At 38.2% G+C, this 27,772-nt stretch overlaps 1 protein-coding gene and 1 long non-coding RNA gene across 3 annotated transcripts in view; one reads left to right on the top strand and one right to left on the bottom strand.

Moving 5' to 3' along the window:
• STXBP3 (syntaxin binding protein 3) overlaps window positions 1–26,668 on the top strand; it is a 69,893-nt gene extending 43,225 nt beyond the window's left edge. For both annotated transcript variants that reach the window (XM_007528684.3, XM_060201969.1), the window contains 10 exons: window positions 2,396–2,491; window positions 2,631–2,688; window positions 13,410–13,475; window positions 14,249–14,329; window positions 16,351–16,489; window positions 17,663–17,769; window positions 18,319–18,411; window positions 20,099–20,184; window positions 23,878–24,026; window positions 25,771–26,668. In XM_007528684.3, coding sequence (XP_007528746.1) covers window positions 2,396–2,491; window positions 2,631–2,688; window positions 13,410–13,475; window positions 14,249–14,329; window positions 16,351–16,489; window positions 17,663–17,769; window positions 18,319–18,411; window positions 20,099–20,184; window positions 23,878–24,026; window positions 25,771–25,853 — 958 coding nt within the window. In that variant the 3' untranslated portion in view covers window positions 25,854–26,668. The remainder of the gene's footprint in view (window positions 1–2,395; window positions 2,492–2,630; window positions 2,689–13,409; window positions 13,476–14,248; window positions 14,330–16,350; window positions 16,490–17,662; window positions 17,770–18,318; window positions 18,412–20,098; window positions 20,185–23,877; window positions 24,027–25,770) is intronic.
• Window positions 1,434–27,772, bottom strand: part of LOC132541405 (uncharacterized) — a 101,315-nt gene continuing 74,976 nt past the window's right edge. The window contains exon 2 of the long non-coding RNA XR_009552602.1: window positions 1,434–1,680. This is a non-coding gene — a long non-coding RNA (uncharacterized LOC132541405). The remainder of the gene's footprint in view (window positions 1,681–27,772) is intronic.

Raw genomic sequence — 27,772 nt, 5'->3', positions numbered from 1 at the left:
GTAAAAGTTCTCAATTTTCTATGGCGGGGTTGTATCCCCATTTAGTCACAAGGTGCACCTCCCACCTCCAATGGTAGTCGGTACTCCCATCCCTAATTTCAGGCCCTCAGGCCCCGCTAGGGTCCCAAGACCCTTGGGCCGTGTCCCTTGGGCGTAAAGCGGGAGTGTCAAACGTGGCACCTGGCTTACTGGGAAGTTTTGACAGCGTCCGGAACCCCGGAGTCACAGTCAGAGTTTCTGGCTGGCTACAGCTGGTGATGGCCCCCAAAAAGAGCTAGCCGAGTGCCTAGCCCAGGCCATCCAAGGTGGGGACAAGGAAGAGGCAGCTCAAATGGCAGCCACCTTGGCCCTACGGCATCCAGCTCCAGGAGGCCTGCTTCCCTGCTGACTCCATCAAGTTGCAGGCACTGTGGAGGATGCTGTGTCTTCTGTGCATGTTACACTGCAGGTCCACCCCCACAGCACTGTGGCAACCCTTCAGGAGCAGGTCATAAGAAGAGAGGATGGCCTTTCCCTCCCTAGCCCCAGTTCCCTGCATATCCTTCTGAACCTCTTGAGGGACCTCTCTGCTGACTTCATCTGGGGACAGAGGCGGGAGTGGGGTGTGGAGGGAATCCTTGAGCTTAGCTGAGTCTTTTTTTTTTTTTTTTTAACCAGAGCACTGCTCAGCTCTGGTTTATGGTGATTTGGGGGATTGAACCTGGGACTTTGGAGCCTCAGGCATAAGTTTCTTCACAGCCAGAGTCATTAAAATTAAAAACACTTGTGAGCCAAAAAAATTCTCAGTTTTCTGCAAACACTATCAACCCCAGTCTAGGTCCTTCTCCATCTTCATACATCAGGACCTGGAAGTCATCCACCCTGAACTGCTGTCACCCACCCCCCAACACCCCCCTCCCGTCCCCCCAGAGTCTTTTACTTTGGTGCAATACACCAAACCCAGTCCAAGTTCTGCTTTGTGTTTCCCCTTTCTGCTCTTATTTCTCAATTCCTGTCCATGAGTGAGATCATCCCCTGTTCATCCTTCTCTTTTTGGCTTATCTCGCTTAACATGATTCCTGCAAGCACCATCCAGGATGAGGTAAAGATGATAAATTCATCATTCTTAATAGCTCTATTGTGTATATATACTACAGCTTTCTCAGCCACTCATCTGTTGTTGAACACCTAGGTCACTTCCAGGTTTTGGTTATTATAAATTGTGCTATTATGAACATAAGCATATGCAGATCTTTTTGGATTGGGTGTGTTTGATTCCTTAGAACATTTCTCATTTTTTTAAAGGTATGCTTATAGGATTGAAAAAGCTGGAATAGATGACCTATGTTTATGAATTCAACACCAATTCAAAAACACATTCAGTATTTAATAGTCTGTGTTAGAACTGGCATTTCGGGAGTCGGGCTGTAGCGCAGCGGGTTAAGCGCAGGTGGCGCAAAGCACAAGGACCGGCATAAGGATCCCGGTTTGAACCCCGGCTCCCCACCTGCAGGGGAGTCTCTTCACAGGCGGTGAAGCAGGTCTATCTTTCTCTCCTCCTCTCTGTCCTCCCCTCCTCTCTCCATTTCTCTCTGTCCTATCCAACAACGACAACAACAATAATAACTACAACAATAAAACAACAAGGGCAACAAAAAGGGAATAAATAAATAAAATAAATATTTTTTTAAAAAAAAAGAACTGGCATTTCGGTTCTTAACATAGTGCGTTTAGATAGTTATGATTCTGGCTATTTGATACATCAAAATAGTGTTTTTATTTATGTAAAACACAGATTGTATACTTAATTTCATTCTTAGTGTTGATTACAGAATGAAGTATTTGTGCTTCTAAGATGAACATTTCACCAAGCTGGAATTCTGTAATAATGATGGCTGCTGAACCTAAAATTACTTTTTATGTGGCACCCAGGATCACATGGATGCATTTGACATCCAAGTGGCCTCCACAGCCCAATTTTTATTTTATATCTGTATATATAGAGATGGATTTGTGTGTATCTGTGTATATATGTCTTTTATGAGAGAGAGAGAAAAAAAGGAGAGACACCAAAGAACCATTCTTCATTCGTGGAGTACCACTTGTCTGTCTTTGGCATTCTCATGTACAGGGAATTGAACCCAGGACTTCGTATATAGAAAGTTTGTGTTTTATCCAGGAAGCCACCTCCACATCTTAAATCTAACATTTGAAAATGAAAATGTCTTGAAATTTATATGTAAGGTTACTGATACGTTTGGTTTTGAACAGGTATTTAGTATTCCCCCTAAAATAGTGGATTGAATATATTTGTACTTTTCACTTTCTTGAGCTATATCATAATTTTGTTTGTGATTATTGTTTTTTCATCTTAGGAAGGAGGCTCTAAAAGTTTTATTCTTCTCTCTACTTGTAGATATAAAACTGATGGAAAAGAAAAGGAGGCAGTCCTTGAGGAAGATGATGAACTCTGGGTCAGAATTCGACACCGGCATATTGCAGATGTGTTAGAGTATGTGAGCCCATTTTAAGTGGCCATTTTATTTTGTATTTGCAAGCCACTAGCTACATCACAGTTCCTTTTAAAGTCATAAAATATTTCTATATAGAATTATATCATAGTATTTTAAAGTACCCTCATAATTTGACAGGGAGATTCCCAAGCTTATGAAGCAAATTTCATCGGAAAGAAAAGCGACAGAAGGAAAGGTAAGATCTCATTTATTTTTCCCTTTTGTTGCCCTTCTTTTTTATTGTTGTTGCAGTGATTATTGTTATTGATGTCATTGTTGGATAGGACAGAGAGAAATGGAGAGAGATGGGGAGAGAAAGACAGACACCTGCAGATCTGCTTCACTGATTGTGAAGCCACCCCACCTCACCCCCAGCAGGTGGGGAGCCAGGGGCTCGAACCAGGATCCTTACACCGGTCCTTGTGCTTCACCACCTTGTTAATCACCACATGTGATTAACCCACTGCACCATGGCTCAACTCTCCTCATTTAACTTTTAAAGTAATGATGAAGGTGAATTTTTTAACTTGTTTAAAATTTGTTATTTACTTTCAACTTAGGAACATTTCTAACATATACAGAAATGAAGATGAATAACCAGTGTCCAGCCTCAACAGTTAGCAACATTATATGTTGAACTTCATTAAAGTATTTTTTTAAGAGAAAGGAAGACCAGAGCACTGCTCTGTTTTTGCAGTGCCAGGGGTTAAACCCAGAGCTTCATGCATCAGAGCATACACCCTACTGCTAAGCTGCCTCCCCAACACTTAAAGTTTACTTTTAAAGGCCATTTAACTAATTTCATTAATACTTTGTGTTTAGGGTTTTTTTTAACATATATATATATAGAGAGAGAGAGAGAGACAATTTACTCAAGTCAAGTGTGTATATATTGTCAAGATACAGAACATTTTCACATCATTTCAGAAGGTTATAATAATAGCTGTGAATAGAGGAAACTTACCTTGATCCTTTTAACCTTTATACATTTTTTCCCAACCTTTATACATTTTAAACTACTTTTCTTACTAGTTAATACCTCCTAACTATTGCTAGTCCTTCCAGTTTAATGTGGAATAGAACTAGTGATAGACAGTATCTTTGTCTCACTCCCAATCTTAAGGGAAACATGTTCAGTATTTCACTGTTAATATGAGGGAGAGCTCACTGGGGAACACAACCTTGCCTTTGTGTGGTCCAAGTTCAAGCCCCAGCATCACATGGGAAAGTTCTGGTGTCTTGGTGTGTCTCCTTCTTTCTGTCTTTCTCACTCTGTCTATCTGGATGAAGAAGTTGACCAAGAGCAGTGAAATCATGCATGTTCAACAGCCCAGCTCTGCAAAAACAAACAAACAAATCTCAGTATTGAATATTGTCAGTCTTAGATACATCCTTTATCACATTAAGGAAGTTCCCTTTTGGGGACAAGAGGTAGGTCACTCAGTTGAGCACCCTCATTTCCATACCTGAGGACCACATGGGAGTAACATGTAAAGGGAAACTTCACAAGAGGTAGAATACTGCTTCTCTCTTTTTTTCCTCTCTCTCTCTCTCTCTCTCTTACAGACACACACACACACACAAACACACACATATCTCTCACAGAAAGGAGAAAAAAACATGAAAACAGTTTTGTGGGATTCTGGGAGCCCTAGCAGCAAAAATAAAGAGGAAGTTCCTTTCTTAATTTGCTAGCAGGATTTACTTTGTTTTTATTAGAAAAGAGTAGTGGATTTCATCAGATACTTTTTCAGCAGCTTTTGAAGCTCTTTTTTTCCCCCTTATTCTGTTATTATAAATTATACTCATTAACTAACAATAAACCAGTTGTGCATTCCTGGAACCATCTTTCCTTAGGCATGATGTGTTATCCTTTTCTAATGTGACTGGATTCCATTTGTTAATAATTTGCTTAGTATATTCACATCCATGTTTATCAGGAATATTTGCCTCTAATCCTCTTTTGTAATGTTCTTATGTTTTTGTAGCAAGATTATGTTGATAATTAAACAAGTGATAATACTTCCTTTCTCATTTTATTCTCAAAATGTTTGTGTAAGTTGTTACTATTTGAGCCATTATTGCTTAAAAGAATTCACCTTTGAAGCAATCGAAACATGGAGTTTTTGTTACGGGAAAGTAAGCTTCTGTTCTTTACTTTTTTAATGCAGTGCTGATGCTATTGACTCACCACCCTAGCTTAATTTTTATTTTATCTTCTTTTTGAAAGTAACACCAAAATGCTACACCACCGGCTAGCTATAGAGCTTCACCCTTTTCTTCCTTGTTGCTTTCAGGTGCCAGGGATCAAAATCAGGACCCCATACATTCTCCTGAGCCACTTTTTTCTTTTCTTCCTTCTTCTTTTTTTTTTTTTTTTTTTTTGTCACCATCCCATGGCTTTACCACATCAGCTTGACTTTTTCAGATAGAAGAGCAACAAAGACCCAGGCTGGGAGTGGGGGGGCCTCTACTACAGAGGGATATGGCCAGGCTAGAACCTGGATTATACACTATCTAGGTGAGCTCTTTTTACTAACTCACTCGGAATGTCTTTTATTACAAGTTCTTGAGTAGATACAGAGCTATTCAGATTTTTTCCCCTGGTATCAATGTTGATACGATGCATTTTTCAAGGCTTTGTCTGTTATATTTATATTTTCAGTACTCTTTTCTTACTTTTTAATGTCTGTCCAACCTGTAGCCATGCAGTTATGTTCTATTTATTCCTAACTTTGTTGATTTATGTTTTAGCCTATAATAGCCCTTACATATTTCAAATAACTAACTTTTGTTGCTTTTTTCTATCATATGTTATATATACTGTCAGTTAAATTAAGTTTATTAGTCATATTATCCAAATCTTCTCTTTCCTTGTTTTTTAAAATTTTTTAAATACATTTATTTATTTATTTATTGGATAGAGACAGCCAGAAATTGAGAGGGAAGGGGGTTGTAGAGATGGGAAAGAGACAGAGAGACCCCTGCAACACTGTTTCACCACTTGCAAAGCTTCCCCCTGCAAGTGGGGCCTGGGGGCTTGAACCCAGGTCCCTGTGCATTATGATGTGTGTGCTCAACCAGGTTTGCCACTACCCAGCCCCTAAATCTTCTGTTTCTTTCCTGATTCCTCTCTGCTTTTTTCTGAGCACATTAAATGACAAGCTATACGACTGACTTAGTCTGTCTTTGTTGATATTTCTATCAACTGTTGAAGAGTGGTGAGGAGGCATATCAGAGGAGTCATCACAAATTTAATATACTTATCTTTCAGTTGAACTTATCATTGTAAAATGCCTTTTTTTTTTAAATCAGATCACTGCTCAATTCTGATTTATGGTGATGCCGATATTGCACCTGGGACTTCAGAGCCTTTCATCAGGGCTAAATGAAGTTTTTCAATTGTTTTGTTTTGTTGGTCTGAGCCTGTCTCTGTCCTATAAGTTCTTAGAGATATTTGCTGGAGTTATAATTCAGGGTTGTCAGTTTTACTTCTCCTTTGTGGAAAAGACCCATCCAGCCCAGTCTTCATTACAGAGTAATTTAGAAACACATACTCTTTGTGGGACTCTACCCATTGCAGCCTATAAATTTTACACAGCAGCAGTTTAAAGTTTTCAGGCCATCATCTTCCAGTAACTTGCATTTCTAGTAAAGAAGACAGATGTCTTATTATTTTCCCAAAGACAGTGTATCTTTTTTCTTGTTCCTATTTGTTACACATTTTTAAAATTTATTTATAAAATGGAAATATTGACAAGACCATAGGATAAGAGGGGACAGTTCTACGCAATTCTCACCATGAGAATTCCATATCCAGTTCCCTCCCTTGAAAGCTTTCCTATTCTTTATCCTTCTGGGAGCATGGACCCCGGATCATTATAGGGAGCAGAAGGTGGAAGGCTTGGCTTCTGTAATTGCTTCCCTGCTGAACATGAATGGGTATTGTTAGCTAGTCAATCTGTACTCCCAGCCTGTCTCTTTCCCTAGTGGGAAAGGGCTCTGGAGGAGTGGGGTTCTAGGACACATTGGTGAGGTCTTCTGCCCAGGGAAGTCAGGTTGGCATCATGGTAGCATCTGCAACTTGGTGGCTGAAAAGCATTAAGATATAAAAAAGAAGAAATCGCCTGGAAGCAACCCAAGTGTCCAACAGCAGATGAGTGGCTGAGCAAGTTGTGGTATATATATATATATATATATATATACAATGGCATACTACTCAGCTATTAAAAAAAAAAAAAACGGTGACTTCACCATTTTCATCCGATCTTGGATGGACCTTGAAAAATTCATGTTAAGTGAAATAAGTCAGAAACAGAAGGATGAGTATGGGATGATCTCACTCTCAGGCAGAAGTTGAAAAACAAGATCAGAAAAGAAAACACAAATAGAACCTGAACTAGAATTGGTGTATTGCACCCAAAGTAAAAGACTCTGGGGTGGGTGGGTGTGGAGAATACAGATCCAAGAAGGATGACACTGGACCTAGTGGGGGTTGTATTGTTATATGGAAAACTGGGAAATGTTATGCATGTACAAACTATTGTATTTACTGTTGAATATAAAACATTAATTCCCCAATAAAGAAATTTTTAAAAAAAGATATAGAAAAGAAATCATTAAATAATCAAGAATGTAAAGGCAAGAATATAGCAGATGAGATTTGGGGTCTCTGTTTTGGGAAAAGCTAGTAGGTCTGTTTTAGGTATATTCCAAGGGGCCCATGACGTTACTAGTTTTTGCCTAAGCCTGACAGCTAACATGCAGGTAGGCCCAAGTAATTGTCTGGGGACATGGTGTCAGAGTTGGGAAAAGGACTAGAAAGCTGGATCATGGAGGAGAGTAGCTCCCAAATATGGGGAAAGTATATAAATACTGTTAACTGTAAACTCCATCAATTTAATCAGGGGCCCATAATCCAGCACATGAGCCTGTGTAACCTCTGCATCCCTGTAGGATGACAAAGTATGTTTATAAAGACTTCCTCTTTGTCATTTTAGCTGGTTAACCCTCTCTGTGTTTTTAGTGTGACCTGTTAACCTGTTCTTGAGTTCTTTATTTCTTATTCAGTTGTGTCCTGTCTGCTATTAAACTCATCCAATGTATTATTTTTTAATTCGACTTCCCCGTTACAGTACACAGTTCTATTTCTGGCAAATGCATACATCCAGTCATATAAGCATAATCCTTATACAGAAAAGTTCCATCACTCCCACATTTCCTTAGATCATCTCTCTACCCATCTCTCAACCCCTGCTGCTCAATGAACTATTTCTAGCCCTATAGTATTGCCTTTTCTAAACTATCATATAAATGGAATACTATAGTATGCCTCTTTATTTAGCTTAGTATATTTGTAATTTATCCATTTGCAGGTAATAGTCATTTCATCACTTTGTTCTTGTTGAATAATATTCCACTGTTAGATGTGCAGCAGATTATGCATTTAAAGGTTGCAGGATAATTGATTAAGTTGTTAACAGATGTGAATAAAACTGCTATAAACAGTAGTCTGGCAGGTGGCGCAGTTGCTAATGCACTGGACTCTCAGGTATGAGGTCCTGAGTTAGATCCCAGCAGCACATGTGCCAGAGTGATGTCTGGTTCTTTCTCTCTCTCTCTCCTCCTGTATTCTCATTAATAAATAAATAAAACATTTTTTTAAAAACTGCTATACATTGGTGGAGGACTTTTTCAGTATAGTTTATCAAGGGGGAGGAGTTTGCTTCATCAGGCCAATGATTTAAAAAAACTGCTATAAACATTCAGATTTTGTGTGAACAGGAGTTTTCAACTACTTGGGGAAATTAAGAGTGCTATTACTAGACCGATATGGTAAACGTGTATTCAATATGTAAGAAACTTTGACTGTTTTTATATGCTTTGGTTTAAAGATTTCTTTCATTTGTTACATATGAAAAAGTGTATGTTTCACATGAGGCAGAGGGAGAAAGGCAAGCCAGGGCATCAGTGAGATACAAGTGGTGCTGGGGACTGGAACAGAAACCTCAGGCATGAGGGTGTGATGCCCTGCCAGTTGAGCCACTATTTTCAAAAGTAGCTGTATAGTTCAACCAGCAATATGTGAGAGCTATTCCTTATGTTTATAATTTCAAATATTGCATTAAGTTCTAGGACCTCTACTGAATTTTTTTCACTTGATGAATTCTAATATTCTGTAGTAATCCTCTACCTTTTCATTCATTTAGTCTATCTTTTCCTCTGTTTTCTTTAATAAAATAGTATTTTTAATTTATTTCCTTTTGTTGCCCTTGTTGTTTTATTGTTATAGTTATTGATGTCGTTGTTGTTAGATAGGGCAGAGAGAAATGGAGAGAGGAGGGGAAGGCAGAGGGGGAAAAAAAGATAGACACCTGCAGACCTACTTCAACACTTGTAAATCAATTATCCTGCAGGTGGGGATCCAGGGGATTGAACCGAGATCGTTACGCCGGTCCTTGCGCTTTGTGCCACATGCGCATAACCCACTGCTCTACGGCACAACTCCCAACAAAATAGTATTTTGAAGTACTTGTCTACTAAGTCCAACATGTAGATCATCTTGTGTCTATTCCAACTGAGTTACCACTTTGTCAATCCCTTTTTCCTGTTTTATATGCCAAGTAATTTTTATTGTATGTTAGACAAGGTGGATGATACAGTCCAGGGAGTCTTGATGTTCTCTCTACAAAGAATATTGAGCTTTGTTCATTTGCCAGTAAGTGACCTTGATTCTATTGAGACTTCAAGTTAGTAAGTATATTTAATATTTATACTTATTCTATTAAGTTAGATCTCAGTACACTATCTGAATCAAAGAATGTCAGTATTTTCATAGCATTAAGACTCTACTAATGTTTCTTTTTTTTCTGTTTTTTATTTTTATTTATAAAAAGGAAACACTGACAAAAACCATAGGATAAGAGGGGTACAACTCCACACAATTCCCACCACCAGAACTCTGTATCCCATACCCTCTCCTGATAGCTTTCCTATTCTTTTACTTTGGTGCGATACGCCAATTCCATTTCAGGTTCTACTTGTGTTTTCTTTTCTGATCTTGTTTTTCAACTTCAACCTGAGAGTGAGATCATCCCATATTCATCCTTCTGTTTCTGACTTATTTCACTGACTTATTAGTGGATAGCATAATGGTCATCCACTAATGTTTCTATCCAGCGTTTAAATGTTAAGCAGATATTGTTTATACATGCTTAACTTATCTGAATGGAAAACCAAAAACAACTCCTTTGCTCTGAGTTATATTGTGACCAGCTTTTTCACTCTAGAACTATGCTCCATGCTCTACTTCAGCAGCATCACACTCTGACTCTTTCCCTCCACCCAATTTGTAATTGAACTCTACTTTATTTCACTGTTTTTAAAAAATGTGGGAGCCAGGTGATGGCACACCTGTTTAAGTGCTTACATGACAGTGCACAAAGACCAAGATTCAAACCCCTGGAGGGAAGAGTAATTTTGATAATGGCTACTTATTGTGGCTGAAATTTGAAACCTCTTTGATTTTTTTTAATTTCTTTGTTGGGGAATTAATGTTTTATATTCAACAGTAAATACAATAGTTTATACATGCATAATATTCCCCAGTTTCCCATATAACAATACAACCCCCACTAGGTCCTTTGTCATCCTTCTTGGACCTGTATTCTCCCCACCCACCCACCCACCCCAGAGTCTTTTACTTTGTTGCAATACGTAATTGATTTTTTTTTAATTATCTTTTTTATTTGTTGGGTAAAGGCAGCCAGAAATTGAGAGGGAAGGGGGTGATAGAGAGGGAGAGAAACAGAGTCACCAGCAACACTGCTCCACTATTCACAAAGCTTTCCCCCTGCAGGTGGGGACCAGGGTCTGTGACATATGTGCTTAACCAGGTGCACCACCACCCAGCTCCTTGAATTGATTTTCTTGAAAAAGAAGTTTTTTCAAAACACTGGGAATATCTCACCTTGTCGTTAAAGTTCGGGGCTCTAGCAGGCCAGGCTAGCTTCGTGGCGGTAGATAGAGACTCAAGGACACACGGCTGGGCAGAGAACGCAGTTTTATCTTTATTCACGAGCGGGCAAATCACCACACCATGTGCTTCTCCATCTTTTTCCCCCCAGCGGCTGCTGCGGGGACTCTGGAAGTCCGTAGGGTTTTGGGGGCGGGGAGAAGGGGGTGCGCAAAACTAGCAGGGGCTAAACCACCACCTCCCAGAGGCGGGGGGGGGGGGGGAGACCAAACCAATGTGAAGCATAGCAACAATTCCCCCTTTTCTTTTTAACTAAATGACCATAGTATCGGGAATGTGGGGTGAACAGAAACCTATATCGTACAGGCATTTTCAAAAAAAAAAGAAACGTACAAACATGGAGGAACATATAAGTGAGCAACAAGAACCAGTGTGCTGCCAAGGGAAGGCCTGAGGGGGACCGTTTTTTTGCCTCTGGGGGGTGTTACTTGCCTCGACAGGCATGTTCTAGCATGGGGGCGGGGAACAGCCTAGAGTCCCAAGGCAGCTGGCTGCAGTCAGTCTTTGAGAAACCCAGCAGCATAAAGGGAAGCTGCTAGTTTTGTGCAAAGTGTCCAAGAGGTGTACCAGTGAGTCCGATAGAAATGCTAGTCCAAAGCAGATGTCCACGGAAGAATGCCAGGGGGTGGAACGTTGTATGAGGAAGGTCAGCTGCTGGAATTCTGCTTTTCTGTAGAGAACTTGACAGCTGCAATTTACTTACTATGAAACAAAACTTGTAGCAGGTTAGAAGTTTATCACAATTGATAAATTCTGTTACAATTGGAAGTCTTTTTTAGTATGATTTTATGGTTGTTTAAAGTTTAAACAATAGAATGTGGAAAGGTAAACATAAGAACCATGGAAAGAAAAAAGCCTCATGCATGAGAATCATTAGCATAACCATAGCGCAATCTAACGTTTCTAATTGAGAAGGAATTTGAGAGTTTTACATATCAATAAGTCTATTTAACTTTTCGTTACACCCATTCAAGATGGAGACACACCCTAGGTGTGCGCAGGTTTTCTTTTTTTTTTTTGAGACCAACTTAGTTAAAATATATTGATTTTTAACTAATTTTTACCTCAGACTTTAAATGTAAGTTAATTTTATCTTTATGAGAATTACGTTGAAAACCTTTTTCATTTAACTCTGTCTGGTAAGAATATAGCCTTAAAGTTACATTTCTAACCTCAGAGTTAATGTTTACCAAACCTTAAACACACACATAAACATGGTCTTTAATACACAAGGAGAGAAACCTTTGTTACGAAGACACGTCAATTTAAACATGAATTTAGATCTGTACTGTCTTAGCCGTTCGGGGAGTGCATTGTCTAGCGGTGGCCTCTTGCGCAGCTTCAGCTCTAGGAATTGTTAGGTTGCGATCTCTGTACGAATCTCTGCGTATTTTAGCTCGTCTGCCTTCAGACCCGAGCTGGGGATCTCGGCCAGGGGGCCCAGTTTCGGCAGGGAACCCACGGTCTCCAGGTGGTCCGGGATCTGCCCAGACTTCATAGCAGGAGGGCAGGCTGGCCGGCTGTGCAGAAGGCACGGGCTGAGGTGCCCCAGGGTGGCAGCCATGATGGGCTGCAGCCTTGCCCGCCATGCCTGCTGCCCTGCTCTCGGCGGCCGAGCAGCATGGGAGGAGCCCACGCCCAATGCCCCACGCCACGCGGCAGAAAACCGGCTCGTGGGCTGGCGTTTGGGCTCCTGTGGGCTGGCGTTGGGCGGAAACCACAGAGTGATCCAGAGATAAATGTTCCAGAAACAGCAAAACAGTCTTGTGAAGAAAGGGCAGAGGCCTTTGGAAACCTCTTCACAAGCAGAAAAGAAGGCCATTGTAGACAGGTAGGCAAAGTCTTCACTTACCTGGGGGCATGAGCAGATCAGCCCCATGTTGGGTGCCATTTGTCATTCAAGTTCGGGGCTCTAGCAGGCCAGGCTAGCTTCGCGGCGGTAGACAGAGACTCGAGGACACACGGCTGGGCAGAGAACGCAGTTTAATCTTTATTCACGAGTGGGCAAATCACCACACCATGTGCCTCTCCATCTTTCTCCCCCCGGCAGCTGCCGCGGGGACTCTGGAAGTCCGTAGGGTTTTGGGGGCAGGGGAAGGGGGTGCGCGAAACTAGCAGGGGCTAAACCACCACCTCCCAGAGTCGGGGAGGGGGGAGACCAAACCAATGTGAAGCATAGCAACATCACCTGGTAGATCATATACCTTATTCTGCTCAAGACCCTGGGTTTAAGGCCTGATACCACAAGGGAGCATTAGGGACACTCCATTGATGGTATAACAGTGCTATGGTGTCTCTCCATTTATTTGTGTTTATCTGTCTGTCCCCCCCTTTTTTTTCTTTCTCTGTGGGGGATACTTAATAGTAGTATGCTTTGATGTATGTGTGAGACTCTGAGTCTGTTCCCCAGGGGCATATTAAGAATATATTGCCTTGACCCAAAAGGTAACACACTAGATAAGGTGTTGGACTTTCAAGCAGAAGGTCCCCAGCATCACATGTGCTTTGCTTCTTTTTCTCTGAAATAACTAAGTGTATGTTTAAAAAATAAACTATCAAGGGTTGGGTGGTGGCACACCAAGTTAAACACACATAGTACAAAGTGCAAGGACCAGTGCAAGGATCCCAGTTTGAGCCCCTGGCTCCCTCCCTCTCTGTCTTCCCCTCCCCTCTCAATTTCTCTGTCCTATCTAAAAAAATAATGGCTGCAGGAGCAGTGGACTCGTAGTGATGGCACTGAGCCCCAGTGATAACCCTGGAGGCAATAAAATAAATTGCCAAATGTCTAGTAAATTAAATATTTAAGACCACAGGATTTTAAAGTTGTTATATAGATTAACTGAATTATAAGTTCACATTTAAAATGTTTTTTTTTCCCATAGACATCACTTACTGCTCTTGCTCAGTTAATGAAAAAGATGCCCCATTTTCGTAAACAGATAACTAAGGTAAGCCTGTGGGGTGTCTTTTGATCATTTTTAGTTTTTTTTCCTCATCTTGTTCTGTAGTAGTCAGGTGCAACTGTGTTTTCACAAAAAAAAAAAAAATAGGAAAGAAAGAAAAAGAGAAAAGAAAAAAACTGGTTATTTGTTATTCTCTAAAACCTTACCTAAGTCTGAGAAATATCTCAGGGTCTAAGCTTCCCAATAATATTTTTTCTATTTAATCTAGATTTTTCTAAATTCACTTTAAATATTATATCTTTGCCTTAAACAGCTGAACCCAGAAACATTGCTTTTTCTCACCCTAGTAGGAAAATTCAACACTGCATTGACCAGTGGTTATTACTCTACCTAGTTCTTTAATAATTATATATTTGTAGATTTAAGAACAGTTAAGCTGTGAGTCAGTAAGCTTTCTCCCCCCCACACTCATTTCAATTGTTCTTATGAGCCATTGTTAGGATAATCTAAATTTTATTTTACCCTAGTCAGGAACCAAAAATATTAAATCAAGCTTTTTCTGCTTAACCGTTTTTCCCTACCTTATTTTTTATTACTTGCAAATGTGACAGAAACAAGCCTTTCATTCTTACTTTGCTGTCTGTCCATTGTAGATCATGATTATCCTCACCTTTTTTATTTTCTTGAACTGTTTCTCTTGCTCTATGTGATTACTTCCTTCCCACCCAAACCCATCTTTGGGCAATCTCAAATGTTGCATATTATCAATTATACAAAAAGAAATAAAAATGCTTTAAATGATTTCTTCTGTTTTTCAGCAAGTTGTTCATCTTAACTTAGCAGAAGATTGCATGAGTAAGTTCAAGGCTAATATAGAAAAGCTGTGTAAAACTGAACAGGTATGTACAAATCTGAATTACTTGATATGTTTATTAATAAACTTACATGATGAACTTTGTAAGTAAAACCTATTTTGTTTGCTTTGTACAGTGCACTGAATCACAGAATCTTACAAGGCATCTTAATCTAGGCAATATTTAGCATATCCTATCCACCAGTAATAAACTGCTAAGCAGTATTGTAGTAAATAATCTGTTCTTTTTTTTTCCTTTTTATTTATAAAAAGGAAACATTAACAAAACCATAGGATAAGAAGGGTACAACTCCACACAATTTCCACCACCAGAACTCCATATCCCATCCCCTCCCCTGATAGCTTTCCTATTCGAATTTTAACCCTCTGGGAGTATGGACCCAAGGTCATTGTGGGATGCAGAAGGTGGAAGGTCTGGCTTCTGTAATTGCTTCCCCGCTGAATATGGGCGTTGACAGGTCGATCCATTCTCCCAGCCTGCCTCTCTCTTTCCCTAGTGTGGAAGGACTCTGGGGAAGTGGAGTTCCAGGACACATTGGTGGGGTTGTCTGTCCAGGGAAGTCTGGTTGGCATCCTGCTAGCATTTGGAACCTGGTGGCTGAAAAGAGAGTTAACATACAAAGCCAAACAAATTGTTGAACAATCATGAACCTAAAGGCTGGAATAGTGCAGATGAAGAGTTGGGGGGGTCCTCTATTTTGTAGATAGCTAGTAGTCATATTTTAGTTATATTCCAAAGGACCTGTGGCTATACTAGTTTTTTTTTTCCCCTGAGCCTAAAATCTGATATGCAGGTGGATCCAAGTTATTGTCTAGGGAGATGATGTCATAGCTGGAAAAAGGACCAGAAAGCTGGATCAGGGAAGAGAGTAGCTCCCAAATATAGGGAAGGGGCATAAATATTGTTGATTGTAAACCCCATTGATTTGATGTGATCTGGGGCCCATATTCAGCTTAAGAGCCTATGTGACCTCTGCATCCCTGTAGATCTGAGCTCACATTCTGTGGCCATGAGTAGGAACATAGCAAGCTGCCCCAGTATCAACCCATTCTTCCTCAGGTGTAGCATAGAGTATGTTTTCTGTCCTCCAATAATCTGTTCTAACCCATGGGTATCCATTCTATAATTGAATGAATGCTTCAGAGCATTATTTCAGGGTATCACTAGAGCATTTAGTGCAGACAACTACATAGGCATATTTGTTTTAAGAGACGTACTGTTTAATGCCAAAACAGTTTAGATCATTGTTGTCTAATAGAAATAGAATACAAGCCATTATCTAATTCAAATACTCTATTTTATTTTTTTAATTAAGAAACAAGTGTAGATAATTTTGTTTATTTATCGTTATAGAGACAGAGAATGTATAAAGGTGGAGAGAGTAAGAGAGACCACAACACCAAAGCTTCCTGCAGTGCAGTGGAAACCTGAATTAAATCTTAGTCAAGCACTGACAAAGCAGCACACTAGGCCAATACTTTTAATAATATACTTTCTCGGCTCATTACACCTAAAATATTGCTGGGTCCAGGTGATGGTGCACCTAGTTGAGCACACATATTATAATGTACAAATACCCAGGTTCAAGCCCCCTATCTTCAGGGAAGAAGCTTCATGAACAGTGAAGTAGTGCTGCAGATGTCTTTTTCTCACTCCCTATCAGAACTAAAACATTAGCACTGGAGTATATGATAATATTAAAATTATTAGGAAAACATTTCACTCCCCCCCCACATCAGATCTTCAAAATCTTGTAGCTTCTAGCACATTACTATTCAGAATAGTTACATTTGAAATGTTCATTAGTCAACTGTGACTCATGGGAGCCTACTAAGTAACATAGGTATACATCAGTGATTCTCTTCTCCAAATTATTTGTTGATTCACTACATCTTGATTTTCTAAATCAATAGTTTACAGTGATACGTTTTCTTTTAAAATGCCACTAGTGTTTCACTCAAATTTGGCAAAATAAAAAAAAATTTTTTTAACTGAAAAAGTGAATTTAGATTATAGACCACTGACAATATTTTATTATCATTAAGGACCTGGCACTTGGAACTGATGCAGAAGGACAGAAAGTGAAAGATTCTATGCGAGTACTCCTTCCAGTTCTACTCAACAAAAATCATGACAACTATGATAAAATAAGAGCAATTCTACTTTATATTTTCAGCATTAATGGTAATGAATATTTTTGTTAATTTTCATAAATACATTAAAATATTCAGTTCTAAAACCACTTTAAGGGGGGGATGGTAAGGTGGTTTAGTGGTCGTTTATACCTTGCAAACAGTTATGCCCTGGATTAAGTCCCCCAGCGCTGCACATAAGAAGTGAATGAATGAATAAAATAACATTCTAGTAATTGGTTTACTGTTAATCTTAAAAGAACTGTAGAAACTTAAGGTTGTAGCAGAAGTTAGTTAAGAGAAATAAAAGGGGCCAGGCAGTGGTGTACCTGGTTGAGAGCACACAATCCCATGTGCAAAGACCCACGTTCAAACCCTCGGTTCCCATCTGCAGGGAGGAAGCTTCACAAGCAATGAAGCAGTTCTATAGGTGTCTCTCTGTCTCCCTCTATCCCCCTTCTATCTCAGTTTCTCTCTGTCTTATCAAATAAAATAAAAGTAAAAAAAAAAAAAGAGATAAATAAAAGGAGAAATGTTAAACTGGGGAAAACTGAAGTATATATAGTTTAATATTTGCTGGAGGGGCACCAGATATACATAATGTATTATTATCATTATGTACTAATAAGGCTGACATTTGCCATGAACCATGATATTTCACAACAACCTTATGAAGAAGTTATTCTTGATTTATACTTGAGAGACAGAAAAGTTAGGTCCTACCCCACTGAAACAATCAGTATATGTAAGAGCATGATTAGTGGGTTTAAACATAGTCAGTGTGAGCTCAGGACACATACTTTATATGGTATGTCTATTTGCCACTCTTGAGAGCAATGAAAATATTTAAGAATCAGATTTATTGATAAATGGTCACCTTGTCAAATTAGGCAAGGAATGTAGACAAATTCTATAGTATCCACCATCTCCAGCAGGTGCCCAGCCAGTCAGTACTGGGTTATCAAATGAGCTCCTTTCATGAACCATCATGTTCTCTTTATCACTTTGTTTATTTTCTTCAGTATACCTGAAGACCAAGGTGGCATCCAAGAAGCTTTCCGAGAAAGAGCCTTCAGTCCCAGCTACAAACCCTAGTCAATCCATTGCTATTTCTTCACATAAATGTTTGTTTTTTTATTTTAAAGACTTTATTCATGAGTACTACCTAGAATCTAGAAATTATCTTAGCAGTTGTGCAATTGTACTTGTATTTATGTTCCTTTAGGAACTACAGAGGAAAATTTGGACAAGTTGATCCAGAATGTAAAGATAGAAGATGAGAGTGATATGATTCGTAACTGGATTTATCTTGGTGTTCCTATTGTTCCCCCAGTAAGAATTATTGCTGTGTGTGTGTGTGTGTGTGTGTGTGTGTGTGTGTGTACACATCTTGTTAAGCTCATATATATATATACACACACATATATATAGTGACTAAGTTAAATGTTCTCTCAAGTGGGAATTCATATAAACAGTTTTCTTAAGTTCATGATGTAGATTGAGTATGTAAATAATTTGGAAAAATTTCTTTAATTCATCTTTTGACTTCTATTTGTATCATCTTTGCTTTTCGAATGATCCCTTTATAAAGTGAATTTTGAAACATTTGAAATATTTTTTCTATCAAATCTTATAACACTTTTGAATAAACTTATTTTCTAACACTATGATAAACTTTATCATTAATATACAAAGTATTGTTTGGTTGGGTTATATGACCACATCTGTTGAGGATTTTTTAATAGACATTTCTATTCTTAGATTTCAATCAAATATAAAATAGAAGTAGTTATAAATTAATTATCTTTATAAGAAAACCTAGTAAGAGAATACTGCTACATTAAATTACTAGTTTTAATTTTTTTCTTAAAACTATATTAGTCACAACAGGGTAAAACAGCAAGAAAAGATCGGTCCTCAGAAGGAATTTTTCAGCTCTCTCGATGGACACCTTTTATCAAAGATATTTTGGAGGTAAACTTCATTAAATGTTACATATTTTTTAAGTGCCATTCTGTAGAATACTCATTAATTTATATTATTTTTATAATATATAGTATATTTATCAGTCAGTCTGAACAGTGACGAGTCAGGAATTTCCTGTACTGTTGGGGAAATTCAAAAAAGAAAGTTGTTTCTGTCTAAGATCAAGTGAGAAGAGGAAACTCCTGAAAATTCTTTCCTTAAAGTCTCCAAACAAACTCATAGCATAGCACACACATGCTTTATGAGGAAAATTGCTGGGAGGCTAGGCAGTGGTGCATCTAGTTAAGTGCACATAGTACTATGCACAAGGACTCAGGTTCAAGCCCCCCACACCCCACTTGCAGCAGGGATGCTTCATAAGTAATGAAGCAGATCTGCAGATGTCTATCTTTCTCCATCTCTCTCTCTTTCTCTCCCCCCTCCCCGTTCCTCTCCCCTCCCCCTCCCCTCTCTGTCCTATTGAAGAAAATGGAAAGGGAGGGAGGGGGCGCCTCTAGGAGCAGTGGATTCATAGTGCTGACACCGAGCCCTAGCAATAACCCTGGAGTGAAAAGAAAAAAAAAAGCTGCTTTTTTTGTTTGTTTTGGTTTGGTTTGGTTTGGTTTGGTTTGGTTTGGTTTGGTTTGGTTTGGTTTGGTTTTGCCTCCAGGGTTATAGCTAGGGCTCAGTGCCTGCACCATGAATCCACTGCTCCTTAGAGGCTATTTTTTCCCTTTTGTTGCACTTTTTGTTTTATCATTGTTATTGCTGTAGTTGTTGGTGGATAAGACAGATAATGGAGAGAAGAGGGGAAGACAGAGAGGTGGAGAGAAAGATAGGTGGAGCCGGGGGCTTGAACCAGGATCTTTACACCAGTCCTTGTGCTTTGTGCCATGTGTGCTACCACCCAGCCCCCCCAAAATACTTTTTTTTAAATATTTATGGCAGAAATAGAATTTAAGTGAAAAGTCAACAAAGAAATATTTATAAAGCCAGATATTAGAAATGATTAAACTCAAATATTTGTGTAAGTGCATTTGTGATCAAGATGTAAATTCTTTGCTTCAAAGTCCCAGGTTCAATCCCCACACCACCATAAGTGAGCTGAGCAGTGCTCTGGTTTTAAAAAAAAAAAAAAAAAGTGAACTTTTTTCCAACATCAGTGTCATTTTATTGAGAAAATGTCTATTTATATGGTTATTGTGTCACAGGGCTATGTTTCCTCAAGATAGATGTCAGTGATAATGTATCCCCCACTAAACCATCATCTTCCTCCACCACAGGGCACTAGAACCCCCCATGTCCACTTAGCATCAGCCTGCTACCCCCTTCTGAGTACCCAGACCTGCTGCAGTATAGCAGTGTGTCCATTGAGGTTTCACCTTTTCTATCAGGAGCAAGATAAAATGATGATGATCCTTCTTTCAAAATCTTGTAGTTCCATTTATTCCAATTTTCTTTGAACTTAACCTCAATTCTTACTTTCCTTTGGGGGCTAATTGAATGTAATTTATTACTATGATTTTCTGTTTTGCTTGACTATTTTATAACATCCGCACATTTTTAATCATTGATGAAATTTTAAAGAATTTAGATTTTGTTTCCTGCAACATAAAATTTCTTCTGTGACAAGGGTAAATACAAATTCTGAGTTTTATGTGAAACAAACAAAAAATGTTATTCTTTTCTTCCATAGGATGCCATTGATAATAGATTAGATTCAAAAGAATGGCCATATTGCTCCCAGTGCCCAGCAGTATGGAATGGCTCAGGAGCTGTAAGGTAAAACCCGTAAATAAACATGAACTTTCCAGGACCAGATGACAGCTCACCTGGTAGAATGTACATGTCACTGTGCTCAAGTCCCCAAGTTCAAACCCCTACTCCCCGTCTGTAAGGGGCAAGCTTCATAAGTGGTGGAGCATTGCTGCAGGTCTCTTTCTTTCTCTCTCTTTCCCCTCCCCATCTCTGTGTATCTTCTCATCAAATTTGTGATGTTTTCCAGCATTGTTTATTCAAGAAATCTTTCCTGCATATTTTTCTTCCTCTACCCATATGTTGGATGGTTTGACATATTCTGGCCACTGAGATTCATCTTTTCTTTACTCTGCTGCTCTTACATAATATAAATACTGATTCATCTTCAGGATTTTGTATCCTTCTAGCATCTCATCCTCCAGTCTAGTTAATTTCTCAGTTGTTACTGTAATTTTCACATGTACAAATTTCATTTGGTTTTACTTTAGTTTCTATGAATCTTGAGATTTCATGTTGGTTAACTTGTTACTATAGTTTTGTTGTTGTTGTTATGCTGTTTTTTAATTTGGTCATGTGTGTAGTAACTGCTTTGAAAGTTGCTCAAGTCTGTATCTTGGAATCAGCTTCTGATGACTTTTTTCCAAAGTTTGGATCACATAGAACTGTTTCTTTTCATAACTACAACTTTTAGACTGAATAGTGGACCATTTAAATCATATATTATAGCAAGTGTATTTTTTGTTTTGTTTTTTACTTTGAGGTCAAGGTGTCTTTTTTAATTTATTTTTTATTTAAGAAAGGATAAATTAACAAAACCACAGGGTAGGAGGGGTACAACTCCACACAATTCCCACCACCCAATCCCCATATCCCATCCCCTCCCCTGATAGCTTTCCCTTTCTCTATGTTTTGTATTTTAAACTATCGACTCATCTTCCCTACAGTATATAGCCACTGATGTCATTTTTGAGTTTTCTTATTTTAATTTTTTAGCTTGGCTTCTAGTGGTTGCCTCTTTGTTCCCAGAGGCTTATCAACTATCTAAGCATAAGTTATGCTTAGATGCGTCAAACCTTTAAAACCCTTCTGTCACCCCAATAAGTTGGTCCATCCTGTGCAGAGAAAGCTGAGTACATTCTAAGTCAGTCTGTATTTGATCTCTCCTTTGTTTTGTTTTGTTTTGTTTTTCTGATTTTTTCCCTTGGTCTTTCTCAGACTTTCCCTGTATATACAGAGTTTGGCAGTTAGCTAAAGCTATATGTAGAGCTTGTCTTGCCTCCCCACCGCTCTAGGATTTCCACAATTATGTCTCCAGCTGATTTGATGCCTCCCCCAAACTAGGGGCACAACATTGGGCTAGCAAGTCGGAAGTCTTCCTGGTCTAAGCCAGGCGTGCCAGTGTTATCAGCAAAGGTGAAGGGGTTTATTTTCCATGTACGGTTCCACATGGAATTAGTCTTCCACTACTGATAGTAAGGCTGCTAATTTTCAAAACCAGCATGAAGTTAGTAAAGCTACAGTTTTTGCAAAGTGATTTGAGGGAAAAGTGGAAACTGGATGAAGCTCAAGCAAGATGATCACATAGTCACCAGCACTAGTGTTACCAGATATGACAACATATATTTAGAAGTTAATACTCCTGTGTGGTGTTTGCTACAGACTATTTCCAGTTAATCTGAGTTTCTTTGCCTCAATTATGTCTAGGTTAATACTTGCTTGAAAGAGCATTTTGTAACCATTTTTATTCTATTGTACCATGATCACAAGTCCACTTGAGAGTGTGTGTAATTTTTTAGTGTATTACTCAGCTCTGTTATATAGTGACGAATTGAACCTTGGGCCTCCAGGCATGAGAGTCTATTATAACTTGATGCTGTCTCTGTCTAGCTCCTACAGTTGTTTTTCATATAAATGGTGCCAAGGTCATGAAAGCAGATACTCTACCACTGAGCTACATTAATTAATTGATTGAGCTCAGTTAATTCTCTTGTTTACTTTTAGCGGTTCTTTTAGAAAGACATTTCTTCCTATTTGAACCAGTGTTTCTAGGTACTTTCTAGAGTGAGATTTTTAGGTTCTGGAGGTATAATCATTATCTTTGTATCTCTTAGTATGAAATATTAGAACAATGTCTAATATGTATATGTGTGCTTAAATAATTAAATATAATTCTTGCCTTAAAATTGCTATTCAGAAGTTTAAAAATTACAAGAGTCATTGCAGCCCAAAAAATGGCACAGTAGATGAAGTGTTGCACTCTCAGGCATGAATAATCTTTTTTTTTCCAGTAACTTTATTGAGGTATAATTAAGTCACTATATATAACAATATATATGCTCATAGTATTTAGTTTTCTTTTGTTTGTTTTGCTATTTTGTCTTTTTTTTTATTGAGGGGTTAATGCTTTACAGTGCAATCATTGACATACACATACAGTTTCGTTATATAATACGCCCCCAGAGTTTTCTTCCTGTCCACCAACCCTCCCTCCACACATTGTGAGATGATCACTGAAGTCTAATTAATATATCTGTCACTTCCACTGTTACCTTTGTTTGTATGTTTGTTAAGGAGACTTCACTCCTTGCAAGTCACATACACAGTTTGAGTTACTATAGTCTCCAGGAAAATTTATTAGTAATAAATAACTGAAACTGTGTCTTGTGCCAACATCACCCTGTTTCCTCGCATTCTCCCACCCCAGTCTAGCATCCAGCATTCTATTGTTTTTCTGAGTCTATTTCTGATTCCACATATAAATAACTGTGATCATGTAGTCTCTGTCTTTCAGCATCCACATTATTTTTCTTAGCTTAATGTCTACCAGATTCATCCATGCTGCTATAAATGGCAGCTCAGCACTGACTTATGTTAGTGCCAAGAATTGGACCCAGAGGCTCAGAGCTTCAAAAATGAAAGTTTTTTTTACATAGACATTATGCTATCTCCCTATCCAGAATTTATTTCTTTTTAATGGCTGAGTAATACATATTACATTGGATATATACATCACATTTTCTTTCTTCATTTGTCTATAGACAGGCACTTTGGTTGCTTCCTTATCTTGACTGTTGTGAATAAAAGTGCAAGTATACAGAGGAATGCAGATATCTTCCATATCTCCCACCATCATGCTTCTCGAAGTTCTCACAAGGATAGCCTGACTAAAATCAGTGCCTGTCTGCCTCGCCCACTCCCGTGTCTTTAGAACCATATTATTTAACACTTGTCATTTTTGCATCTATTTATAAATTCATTCTGTGAGAAGGTAGCCAATCAGAAGAAATAAACAAATAAATAAATTCATTTAAGAATTGTATTCCCAATATGTTTCTACTCTTATTTCTCCTTGGACCAGCTGTGTTATAACATATATATCACCAGTTCCCTTAATAAGTCAATGAAATTTGAAAAGAGAAGTCAGTCTCTTCATACATCATGCAAAATAAGTAAGTGGCAGTTAACTATTTTATAGGTAAAAATGCTGAGTTGAGTGTGAGTGATTTCGCCAAACACTCTTTAGATCAAAACCAAAGTTGAAGTGGTACCATCCTTCCTGATCCTTGGTACTCCAGTCATACTATAGTTATGTCATTTCCTTAAAAATAATGTAACTCGTGCCAAATTTGAGGTTGTCTGAGTTAGGCTTTTTAAAAATCTAAATGGAATATGCCTTTGGAAATGTTTTGAACTAGTTTATGACCTTTCATTTTTCAGTGCTCGCCAGAAACCTAGAGCTAATTATATAGAGGACCGAAAGAATGGGTCAAAGCTGATTATTTTTGTAATTGGAGGAATCACATACTCTGAAATGCGTTGTGCTTATGAAGTTTCTCAGACACATAAATCCTGTGAAGTTATTATTGGTAAGACTTTTGTTTTCCATATTTTTTATTTCTTAAAGTATATATATATAATATTAAATTATAACATTTATAATTTATATATATAATTTGGTGTATTGCACCAAAGTAAAAGACTCTGGGGTGGGGGGAGTACAGGCCCTGGAAAAGGATGACAGAGGACCCAGTGGGGGTTGTATTGTTAAGTGGAAAACTGAGAAATGTTATGCATGTACAAACTATTGTATTTACTACTGTCGACTGTAAAACATTAATCACCCAATAAAGAAATCTTTTTAAAAGTATATATATATATATGACTTAATCATGTATTTTATATTTGACTAAAATTTTTTAATTAAAATATTTTTTATTTATACTGCTATACTAAAGTTTATTCCTTACTGACTTTTGAAGGTTTTTTTTTACTTAAATATTCTGATTTTCTAATAATGTCATATATATATAAATTCTCTTATTTTAAATATTTATTTTTATTTATATATTTGATAGAGACAAAAATAGAGAGGAGAGGGGGAAACGGAGGGAGAGAGATAGACACTTGCAGCACTGCTTCACAGGTCATGAAGCTTCCCCCTTATAGATGGGGAGCGGAGCTTGAACACCAGTTCTTACATACTCTAATGTGTGCACTCAACCAGGTGTGCCACCACCTGGCCCTTATATTTTTAAATAATAAATATTCCCTTTAAACTGTTATATTCTGTATTTTTCCTGGTCTCATCAGGTAATTTTTTGAGACAAATAATCTGTTGAAGCAGTATCTTGAGTTGTTTTGTTTTTTTTTTTTTGGCAGATGTTTATCTGATGTTGGCAGTATTTTAGGGAATCTAGTTTAAGGAATTTCATTCAAAACAGCTAGGGAAATGGCACAAATGGTACAACTTTGAAGTTCTATGCTTGAGACTCCCAGTTTGATCCTCAGCACTGCATGTACTTGAAGTGATGCTCTGGCTTCATTCTCTTACTCTCTCCATGTCTCATGTAAAACTGCCGTGTGTGTGTGTGTGTGTGTGTGTGTGTGTATCTTTTGTTTTGTTTTGTTTTTAATCAGAGCCCACAGCCCATAAATTCTTCTCACCCACGAGATGCAGTATTTGCACATCAAGCCTGGCTCTGCAGCATTGCTTAATAGTTACCTTTAATGTTACCAAGCGCAGGGACCCAGGTTTGAGCCCCCCAGTCCCCATCTACAGGGGTGACATTTCACAAGTGGTGAATCAAGACTATAGGTGTCTCTCTGTCTCTTTCTCTCTCTCTCTCTCTGTGTGTGTTCCCCTTCCCTCTCAGTTTTGCTTTGTCCCATCAAATAAAAGAAAAATGAAAAGAAAGGAAAAAGAAGAAAAATGGTCATCAGGAGCAGTGGATTCATGTGCCAGCACTGAGCTCCAGTGATAACCCTGGTGGCAATAAAATTTAAAAAAATAATAGTTATCTTCACCTAATCAGAGACTGATGCTATTCTGTTATGAAACTAGAGTAACCTCCAATTTTGCTTTTGAGTATATCAGTGTGTAGCATAAAGTAGATGTTTAGAGCACTAAACGTTGGAAGTGTTTGTGAAGGATCAATGAGAAAAAGGATTGAAAAATTGTAGTATAGGCAAATTTCGGGGAGGTTTTGAACTGAAATTTTTTAGATTGCCCCAGACCACTGCACTTTGCATGTTTGAAGGATAAGACTATGTTTAACCAAGAAAAGCCTATTTAGCTGCTGCCCTCTGACAATGTATCTTTTCCTTTACCAGGGTCTACACACATTTTGACACCAAAAAAACTACTGGATGATATAAAGATGCTGAATAAACCCAAGAACGAAATCTCCTCATAAAGACGAATAGCACTTTTTGTTGTCGTTAATATTCATATTATGTTGAACTAAAGTAGATCTAGTTACCTTTGCTATCATGTAATTTAAACAATGTAAATATTCTATGGAATGACTTTCTACATGTATTTTTTTTCTTTATTGGGGAATTAGTGTTTTACATTCATCTACATGTATTTCTTAAGAGGTAGTGGTAACTATATGTCATTAGGTTTACCATTTTAATAACCTAAATATTGTTGCTGCTTTGTAGTCATTGAGAAGAAATACTAAAATGCGGGCAAGAGGGTAGATAGCATAATGGTTATGCAAAGAAACTCTCATACCCAAGGTTCCAGAGTTCCAGGTTCAATCCCCCGTACCACCATAAGCCAGAGCTGAGTAGTGCTCTGGTTAAAAAAAATGAAAGAAAAAAGAAATAGTAAAATGCTTTCTAAGAGGGAACTTTTTCACCTCAGAGCAAAAGAGTTGGGTAATTTTTCACAGCCACTTATGTACATATTAATTACTTGTTTGATACATATCTGTCTTTTGCTCTTGAAGTTTAGTTTATTTTTTTAGAGGTGAGAAAGAATGACTGTAAATTAAAATTTTATAAAAATAAGAGCTGTAAATGTGTATTATGAAAGAACAATTTCCTATAAATGCAATTTAACTTCTTTTACATATATAATGCAGTCATTAATAGGCTTGATGTCTTGCCTAGATACTTCTAAATAACACAGTTTTATATACTTTTGAAACTATATGTTTAAATTAGGGTGCAAAAATAATAATGAACATTTTAAGAGAAAATAAATATGTAGTTACAAAAGTTATCTTTGTGTGTGTGTGTCTGTGTGTTTGGGGGTGTGTGAGAAAGGAGTTGGAGAATTTTAAAGTTGTACAGCATAGCTCCATAGATAAAAAATAATATAGCATAATCCTTGCATCAAGATAGCACCAATTAGTTAAAAATAATAGTAATGCATTATCTGCATAAGCCAGGATCATATGTGTCTGCATATGCATTTGTATTATAGAGAGGCAACATCTTCATTTCAAATCTCTCCTTTTATGTAGCCTTACAGTGTCCTTTCCTGTAGACCATATTTTTTTTCTTTTTTATTAGTAATTTAATACTTGTTTACAAAATTACAAGATAAGGGGCCAGGTGGTGGTGCACCTGGTTAAGTGCACACACTATAGTGTGCAAGGACCCAGGTTCAAGCCCCTGGACCCCACCTGCAGGGGGAAAGCTTCACTAGTGGTAAAGTAGAGCTGCAGATGTCTCTCTTTCTCTCCTCCCTTCAATCTCTTCCTCCCCTCTCAATTTCTCTGTCTCTATCTAATAATAAATTAGAGATAAACTATTAAAAAATAATAAAAACAAAATTACAAGATAATGGGAACAATTTCACACTATTCTGACCACCAGAGTTCTGTGTCCCCATTGCCTCCACTACAGTGGTTCTCCCAAGGTCACATATATAGGTTGACTATTTGCATAACGATCTATATTTTGCCTTTTTTTTCTGTGGTCCTGCCTTCTCTTCCTTTCAAAGTCACGCCTACACATATTACTACTTCCAAATGTCTTTACTTTTTTCCCTCTTCTCTCTCTGGGTGCTTATAGAATTGGGTTTCAGAGTCGTCTAGTTATCTTTCCCTAACATTTCTCACCCTCTGGGAGTATGGACCAAAAGTCATTTTGGGGTGCAGAAGGTGGGGGGAGTTCTGGCTTCTATAATTGCTTCTCTGGGTATGGGCATTGGCAGGTTGATCCATATTCCTACTGTTTCTTTCTAGTGGGGTAGGGCTCTAGAGAGGTAATGTTCTGGGACACATTGGTGAAGTCGTCCATCCAGGGAATTTAGGATGGTATCAGTAGCATCTGCAGTTTGGTGGCTAAACCTTCTGTATCCCACAATGACCTTGGGTCC

This window comes from Erinaceus europaeus, chromosome 11, assembly GCF_950295315.1.
Source record: "Erinaceus europaeus chromosome 11, mEriEur2.1, whole genome shotgun sequence".
In the NCBI taxonomy this organism is placed as follows: domain Eukaryota; kingdom Metazoa; phylum Chordata; class Mammalia; order Eulipotyphla; family Erinaceidae; genus Erinaceus; species Erinaceus europaeus.
Note: the sequence above shows the minus strand (reverse complement) of the source record. Positions and strands in the feature narration are given on the sequence as shown.